This window comes from Arachis ipaensis, chromosome B09, assembly GCF_000816755.2.
Source record: "Arachis ipaensis cultivar K30076 chromosome B09, Araip1.1, whole genome shotgun sequence".
In the NCBI taxonomy this organism is placed as follows: domain Eukaryota; kingdom Viridiplantae; phylum Streptophyta; class Magnoliopsida; order Fabales; family Fabaceae; genus Arachis; species Arachis ipaensis.
In genome coordinates, this window is record NC_029793.2 from 9,874,206 (window position 1) to 9,883,009 (window position 8,804).

The 8,804-nt window shown below is 42.9% G+C and overlaps 2 protein-coding genes across 2 annotated transcripts; both read left to right on the plus strand.

Moving 5' to 3' along the window:
* LOC107614966 lies at positions 1,807-4,338 on the plus strand. Its single transcript, XM_016317090.1, has 2 exons — positions 1,807-4,035; positions 4,270-4,338. Exons 1-2 carry the CDS (start codon positions 1,807-1,809, stop codon positions 4,336-4,338), a joined length of 2,298 nt encoding a protein of 765 aa, XP_016172576.1.
* On the plus strand, positions 4,354-6,894 carry LOC107614967. Its single transcript, XM_016317091.1, has one exon. The coding sequence runs from the start codon at positions 4,354-4,356 to the stop codon at positions 6,892-6,894; it is 2,541 nt and encodes an 846-aa protein (XP_016172577.1).

The window sequence follows — 8,804 nt, forward strand, 5'->3', positions numbered from 1 at the left end:
TTCCGTTGAAAAGATGCCTACTAGGAAAAATTATTCCAAAAATTGTTTCAAAATGCATCATGTTATTAAGTCTTTTACCTAACCTTTTATACTAATGATTTATTTTCATTATATAGTTAATACTTCACTTAGATTGTTTCTTTCTTTCTATATATGTAAAAAGAAATTTGAAAAAGTTACATGAATAAAATAAACCACAAGTTATATTACCCACATGCCCTTAACCAACTTTTTTTTAATATATAGTCCTTTTTTTTAATGTAAATAGTGGGAGATGCATGAATATTACATTTTAATATAAAATCAAGAGAGCTCCCCTGATTTAGTAGAAAAAATATGTATATACTAAAATCTATATGTGTCCTGCGATTTAAAAATGAGCATAATTGAAAATAAAAATATTGGAGTATTAATAATTTAACATATTTAAATTATAGTATCGAACTAAATGTTAGAAATAATTTTAAAATTTTTTAAAAATAATAAAAGATAAAATATACTTTATCTAAATATTTATTTTATTGTGAATTAAAAGTTACTGATAAGTAATAACTATCTTATGACCTATTAAAATGCTCTAAATCCAATATATATGCCTCTTTTTTTCCCCTCTTTGTTATATGCATGACAACAATATTTTAATTTAAAATTTCTAGTATACTATATCACATCACTTGGTCCATCACTGTTAGATTACTTCTAATGATTTAATAAATTAAAGTATGATATTAACTAAAGTCAAAGTTAGGAATTTGTTGATTATTAAATCAAATTAAAGAGGTGGAAACTCCTGTACTGGGTTGAGTACTGGGAGAGGATTATTGGAAGTCACCATCAAACAAACTTCACAGAGGTCAACAAATTTAGATTTTATTTGAATTCTAGCCATCATCATTTCTGGAATCATGCTTTCTTTTTTATCCTTTAAGTTCCAAATAATAAACGTTTCACAAAAAAATACAAACACACTACTCTTGTTTTCTTGAAAGGAAAAAACTCCACAAATATAACAAAAAAAGCAATGCTAGGAACCAAAAGGGTATTAGCCAAAAACCAGCCAAATATCTTTGGGTGAATCCAAAATATCTACGAGTTAATATATATAGATGTTTCTTTTGCTAAGTATAAGAATATTTCTTTTTCATACTTGATACGTTACATGTATCCTCGGTCGCCCAGAATACTCGGCACACTAATATCCGAGGCCGATGCCGCACTAAACAAACTCGGAACAAAAGCAGATAAGCTCGGCCTCACTCATTCGAATAAAAAGACACGTGCATCATAAAGCTCGGTCCCGTATCAACTGCCAGAAAATCTCGGCACGTGATCAGGACCGAAGCAGCATCACCTAAATTGAAAATGAGAAACGTGCTCAGCAGATTTATAGCACCATAACAGAATATCTTAACTAATCTATAAACTAGGACTCACCCACTAACGGGTAGAAACCAACTTCTATAAAACCTAGCTAATACACTCGGCTAGGCCTCAGGTTCCACTACCAGTTTCCATATTCATTTATTCACTCTCACTTAATCACCCTCTCTTTCTCTCTCTTCTGAGACTATTACTAACTTGAGCGTCGGAGTATCTTTTGCAGGTATTCCCGCCGCGGTGTTTGTCCATCGGCCGACGTGAAGCTCTTCCTCTCCGTTGACGACTCACTCGGAAGTACTTAAGCTCGGCCTACCCAGTGTTCGGACGAATCACTTGGCGCCCACCGTGGGGCCGGAGTACATCTAACCTCACTGTTTCCTTCGTTTGGTCTCTTACTTTATTTTGCAGGATTCCCGATCCTCGGACATGGCTGACAAGGAAAATCCACAACTCTCACAGGATGACCTCCTGGCTCAGATCACTGAGCTTCAGGCGGAGGTACGGAGGATAGCCGAGCTCTCAACACAAAATAATGGAGAGAATTCCAAGGGCTCGGCTCAAAGCGCGGCGGACCCTTTAAACATCGTCCCGCCAAAGGAAAAGCTCACACTCGACAACCCCTTTTCCGAGGAGATCACGAATTACCAGATGCCAAAAAACTTTACGCTGCCCTCCGCGCTGGAGCCGTACAAGGGGTTCGGCGACCCCCGAGCCCATGTGAAGAAGTTCCAATCGATGATGTTCTTCAACGGCCCGAACAATGAGCCCGTCCTCTGTCGAGCATTTCCCACTTACCTAGATGGTGCAGCGTTACTCTGGTTTTCTAAACTTTCTGCAGGTTCGATCTCCTCCTTTGAAGACCTCGCCAGATCATTTATTGATTACTTCGCTGCATCAAGAATATATGTACATGGCTCGGACTTTCTCGGCACCATCAAACAAGGTCAGCACGAGAGTCTGAAAGACTACATGACCAGATTCGCTGACGCCACTATGGAGATCCAAGACTTGGACCCGGCCGTTCACCTGCACGCTCTCAAGGCCGGCCTCAGACCTGGCAAATTTCGGGAGACCATTGCCATAACAAAACCAAAGACGCTAGAGGAATTCCGAGAAAGGGCGGCTGGGCAAATGGAGATCGAAGAACTCCGAGAAGCCCAGAAATCAGACAAACAGCCACATTGGAGAGATGAGGAAAGGACTTTCAGATCACCAGGCAACAGGGACACAAAGAAACCTCCTAAGCCCGCGTCAAAGTACAACACATACACCAGATTTAACACCAGAAGAGAGAACATCATCAGAGAGATCCTCAACGCCAGAATCATAAAACCACCAGCCCGAGCAGGGAACTACCAGGATCAACGATTCGTGGACAAGACAAAACATTGTGCCTTCCACCGAAAGTTCGGTCATACCACAGATGACTGCATCGTTGCGAAGGACCTCCTGGAAAGACTAGCATGCCGAGGTCTCCTGGACAAATACATTGAAACCCGGAAGGGCAGAGGAGGAAACTCGGACAGGGCAGAGCATAAGCAAGCAACGGCTGACGACAAAAAAGAGAGGACGACTCCTGATCCGCCAAGAGGAGTCATCAACCACATATCGGGAGGATTTGCAGGCGGAGGAGAAACAAGCTCGGCCAGGAAGCGGAGCTATAGAGCAATGCTGGCAATCGAAGGAACCATACAACCAAAGAAGGACAAAGAACCAGACGTCACAATATCCTTCAGCCAAACAGACTTCAAATCAGCAAGCCCTAACCTCGACGACCCCGTGGTAATTTCCATCCAGGTCGGAGAGCTGTTGGTAAGAAAAACATTGTTAGATCCAGGTAGTAGTGCTGACGTTTTATTTTACTCTACTTTTACTAAAATGAAATTATCAGAAAAACTGATACAACCCTCCTCTGGAGAGCTAATTGGGTTCTCCGGAGAGAGAGTCCCAATCATGGGACACATATGGCTAAAGACCACAATGGGAGAGATCCTTATGACAAAATCAATTGATATTCAATATTTAATAGTAAACTGTTACAGCCCTTATAATATTATACTTGGGAGACCCGCACTGAACATATTCAGGGCAGTGGTGTCCACATTACATCTGTGTGTCAAGTTTCCAGTGCAGGAAAACAAGATCGCCACGGTATATGCAGACCATCAGGAAGCTCGGCAATGCTATCACGCGGGCCTAAAACCAGTCCAAACAAAACAAGAAGCTCGGCCCCAGATCCAAGCCATCCAAACTTCTGCCAACACAGCGACACTGGCCGATCTTGACCCAAGAGAAGACCTCGGCGAAAGACCTCGGCCAATGGACAATCTTCAACAAGTAACACTGACATCAGATGACAAACAATGCACATATGTTGGAGAAGCATTAGAAGGGGCAGACCGAGCAAAACTCATTCACATACTGCGTCAGAACGCCGACCTCTTCGCATGGACGCCAGATGACATGCCAGGAATCAACCCAGAGGTCATCTGCCACAAGCTAGCAATCGACAAAACAGTCCGACCAGTTGCACAGAAGAAAAGAAATCTCGGAGAAGAGAAAAAGCAAGCAGCACTCGAAGAAACCCAGAAGCTCCTCAATGCAGGTTTCATCAAAGAGATTCGCTTCACCACATGGTTGTCCAACGTGGTAATGGTAAGGACAAGCTCAGGTAAATGGCGCATGTGCGTCGACTTTACAAACTTAAATAAAGCCTGCCCTAAAGATGCATACCCACTGCCTTGCATTGATAAATTAGTTGATAACGCCTCTGGTTTCAAAGCTTTGAGTTTTATGGATGCATACTCTGGCTATAACCAGATTCTAATGCACCCAGAAGACCAAAGCAAAACAGCTTTTATAACAGAACATGGGAATTTTTGTTACAAGGTAATGCCATTTGGCCTAAAGAATGCAGGTGCGACATATCAAAGGCTAATGGACAAGGTGTTCCAATAGCAGATAGGCCGCAATATGGAGGTCTATGTAGATGACATGGTCGCAAAAACACCTATGCAGAGGTCCCACTGTGACGACTTAGTAGAAATCTTCAGACAACTCCGAGCATATAACATGAGACTTAATCCAGACAAATGCGCGTTCGGAGTGCAAGGAGGGAAGTTCCTGGGATTCATGTTAACATCTCGAGGCATCGAGGCCAACCCGGAAAAGTGCAAGGCCGTGCTGAACATGACAAGCCCAAAAACGGTAAAGGAGGTTCAGCAACTTGCAGGACGAATAGCTGCCCTGTCACGTTTCCTACTTGCAGTGGCAAACCGATCTTATCACTTTTTCCAGACATTCTCTAAAGGAAGGAAGTTCAACTGGACAGACGAATGCGAAAATGCTTTTACCGAACTTAAACTACACTTAACATCACCACCAATCCTCCAAAGACCAGAGACAGGTAAGCCGCTGTATTTATACCTATCCGTATCCAACCATGCTGTAAGCTCGGTTTTAGTAACAGAAACAGGAAGAAAGCAAAACCCAGTATACTTCATCAGTAGGGTACTACAACCAACAGAAACAAGGTACCCGAAGATAGAACAACTGGCGCTGGCACTAATCACCACAGCAAGAAGACTACGGCACTACTTTCAAAGCCACACAATCGTGGTACGAACAAACCAACCGCTAAGACAGATATTAACCAAACCCGAGCTCGCCGGCAGATTAATAAAATGGTCGGTCGACCTCTCCGAGTTCGACATTCAGTACGAATCAAGGAAAACGCTGAAGTCACAGGTGCTAGCCGACTTTATATCAGAGATGACCAATGACACACATAATACAGAAGTCAGTTGGAGCATACATGTGGATGGAGCGTCCAACAAAGAAGGCAGTGGAGCTGGGATACTACTCAAGGAAGGAAACAAAGTGGTGGCTGAGCAATCACTGCAGTTCTGCTTCAACGCAAGCAATAATCAAGCGGAATACGAAGCCCTACTCGCTGGACTAAAGCTCGCCCTACAACTACAGATACCTCGGATAACAGCGTACTGCGACTCTTCATTAGTGGTACATCAAGTAAAGGGCGAATTCCAGGTAAAAGATCCTTTGTTAGAGAAATACTGGCTCATAACAAAGGGTCTAATTTCAAAATTTAAAGAATTTGATATTATCCATGTAAACCGAGAACAAAACACCAGGGCCGATGTGTTATCTAAGTTAGCCACAACTCGGCAAGCCGAAAACACATCGGCACTGTCCCAGCTAACACTTAACAAACCAAGTTTTGAGCAGGATACGATTCTAAGTATTACACAGGTCCCAGATTGGCGAACACCTTTTCTCGATTACATCAATACAGGCACCATTCCAAAAGGTGAGCCAAACTTGCCGCTCTTCAGAAGAAGAGCAAGCTTCTATACAACGCTCGGAAACACCTTATATAGGCGAGGACATTCACAACCACTGCTCAAGTGCATCAGCAAAGAGGAAGCCGAGGAGGTTATGGCTGAAACGCATGAAGGAGTCTGTGGCAACCATATCGGCGGCCGAGCATTAGCAGCAAAGATCTTGCGAACAGGATACTATTGGCCGACGATAAAACTGGACTGCATCACAAAAGTCAAAGCATGTGATAATTGTCAAAAGCATGCCACCCTCTCAGAGACCCCAGCCGAAGAGCTCCATACCATAGAGGTAAGCTGGCCTTTCGATAGGTGGGGATTGGATATCCTCGGACCCTTTCCGAAAGCGCCAGGCCAGGTAAAGTTCCTCTTAGTGTCAATTGATTATTTCTCCAAGTGGATAGAAGCACAACCACTAGCACACATAACATCAGAAAAAGTGCGATCTTTTCTATGGAAAAATATCATATGCAGATTCGGTATCCCAAGAGAAATAATCTCAGATAACGGAAGACAATTTACAGACCATAAGCTCGCCACCTTTCTGACAAACTTTAACATCAAACATCACTTCAGCTCAGTAGAGCACCCGCAGACTAACGGACAAGTTGAATCAGCTAACAGAATTATATTGCAGGGATTAAAGAAAAAGCTCGGCGAAGCTAAAGGAGAGTGGGCCGACCTCATCCCAGAAATCCTATGGGGTTACAACACCACCATCCAATCTGCCACAGGGGAAACTCCCTTCAAGTTGGTATATGGTGCAGAAGCTCTCATTCCAATAGAGGTCAGCGTCCCAACATTAAGGGCGGAGCTCTATAATCAAGCAAACAATCAACAAGCTCGGATGGCCGAATTGGACCTTGTAGAAGAAGACAGAGACATCTCTGCCATAAAGCAGCGAGCCAGAAAGCGCTACCTAGAGCAGAGACACCATAAAAGAGTAGTTCACAGATCTTTCAACAATGGAGACCTTGTACTTAGACGAACAGAAGATGCACGGAAACCTTCCTCACATGGCAAATTAGCAGCAAATTGGGAAGGACCTTTCCGAGTCCTTCAAAACCTCGGAAAGGGGGCTTACAAATTAGAAACCCTTAGAGGAGAGCAACTTCCGGGAACATGGAACGTCTCCTCTCTAAGGGAATATCAATCGTGACATGGCCTGTGTAATAAGCGAATGATGGTACTCTTTTTCCCTCCGACGGTTTTTTCCCAAAACACAAGGGTTTTACTCGGAAAGGGTTTTAATGAGGCCAGACGCAACAAATCATTGTACCCATACAACTTAATGTGCAACCAAAACAGTTCTCATTTTGACAGTTAGCATACATTCCAGTTAGTAAACACTTCAAATTATCCGAGCATAATCCTCGGAACCCTACCATCACGAGCCGAGCTTATTCCACGGAAAACCTCCACCACAAAAACAAGTTAACGATTTTTCCCAATGAACAAACTAATCCGAGCTTCATACTCGGAAGTCTACAAACGCATACCGAGCATAAATACTCGGACAAAGTGCAAACTAACATTTTTTACGATGGTTTCTACCATACATTCCAACAAATAAACATTTAAAATAAATCCGAGCTTCATACTCGGAAAACAACATGCACATGCCAAGCATACTGCTCAGAAGAAGTACAAACAAACAATATCATCAAATCGCTTAAACAAATCCTAACGTGCTTCTATTCAGAAATACAAGTTCTACACTAGAACATCTACTCTCATTTCCAAACAAGTTCACTTAAACAGAATGGCTTCGGCCATCTTCGATTTATATATACACGACTACTTCTAACACACAATCATAAGTTTATCCAAAATATCAAATTTTATAAGTCATCATCAAGCCGAGCTGTATCCTCGGAAAACAAAAAGTGTCACAACCAAGATTATATACTTGGCACCCAAAACATTTCCACCAAATATTCATAAAGTTCAAGACAGACAGCCACAAAGTTCAAAAGAGGCTACACATATGCAAAATAAACAAATACTAAAGGCCTAGTCTGCCTTATCGCCAATACTAGACTCCCCACTACCATCTGAAGCAGCAGCACCATCACCCACAAGCTGCCCGTTCACAACCACTTTAGTTGCATCAAGCATATCCGCATCTGATCCAGGAAACAGCACCCGCACTTGAGAAACAGCGCACTCGAAGCCTTGTGCATATGACTCATAAACCTCAGTCTGCAACTCCTTCACCCTTGACCCCAAGCAATCATTGTCAGCCTTAACAGCCTTCACCTCCTCTGCACAAGAAAGATGAAGACGTTTTTCATCAGCAAGCTCGGACTCTTTCAACTTCAGCGAGGAGGACAATTCCATAATAGTCTTATCCTTTTTTTTCCAAAGCCGAAGGCAGCTCGGCAACATCCACAGCAGACTTGTGCTCTCTCTCAAAAACTAGCTCTTGAGCACGACCAACAGCTACCATACGTGCACCAATGACCTAACACCAAAACAAAGAACATCAACAAAATATAACAAATGCACACTAAGACAAAATACAACCCTCACCTGCATCAAACGGCTCACTCCTACATGACCAACATCCTCGATCATCTTCATATCATCTGGGAAGCAACACAGCTCATCAGCCATGACAGAAAAAGGGTACAGTTTTCCCCACAACGAGCGACAATGAACATCTTCCGAATAGCCATGCAGTCTTTTTTGAGACTCATAGGCAGACTCCACTCGCTAAAGCTCCACAGAAGACTCCCCTTCCTTCAGGAAAGTCTCGGCAATCTTTTCTTTCGCGAAACCCCTCTTTCGTTTAGACTTAAGAGCAGCCTCGGACTGAATCACAAGGTCTCTATCAGCATTGGTAGCCGAGCTCCCCTTCTCAGCCTTCTTCCGCTGATTGAAGAATGACTTCAAACCAGCAGTAGTAATCGTAGGCACCTTTTCACCTGCACCAAAAAGCCAACAAGGTAAGAACAGACAAGGACAAAAACGACAAACTAATCAAAAAACAACTAATTTACCTAGATATCTCAGAACCGCCTCTCTATCAGAATCCCATTTTAACAATTCGGACACAGATAGCAACCC

Bases quoted from the DNA above. Each gene is read 5' to 3' on its own strand.
- LOC107614967 (XM_016317091.1), top strand. From the start codon at position 4,354: ATGGAGGTCTATGTAGATGACATGGTCGCAAAAACACCTATGCAGAGG.
- LOC107614966 (XM_016317090.1), top strand. From the start codon at position 1,807: ATGGCTGACAAGGAAAATCCACAACTCTCACAGGATGACCTCCTGGCT. The intron at 4,036-4,269 runs GTAAGGACAAGC...TTTTGTTACAAG, and splicing joins GGTTGTCCAACGTGGTAATG to GTAATGCCATTTGGCCTAAA.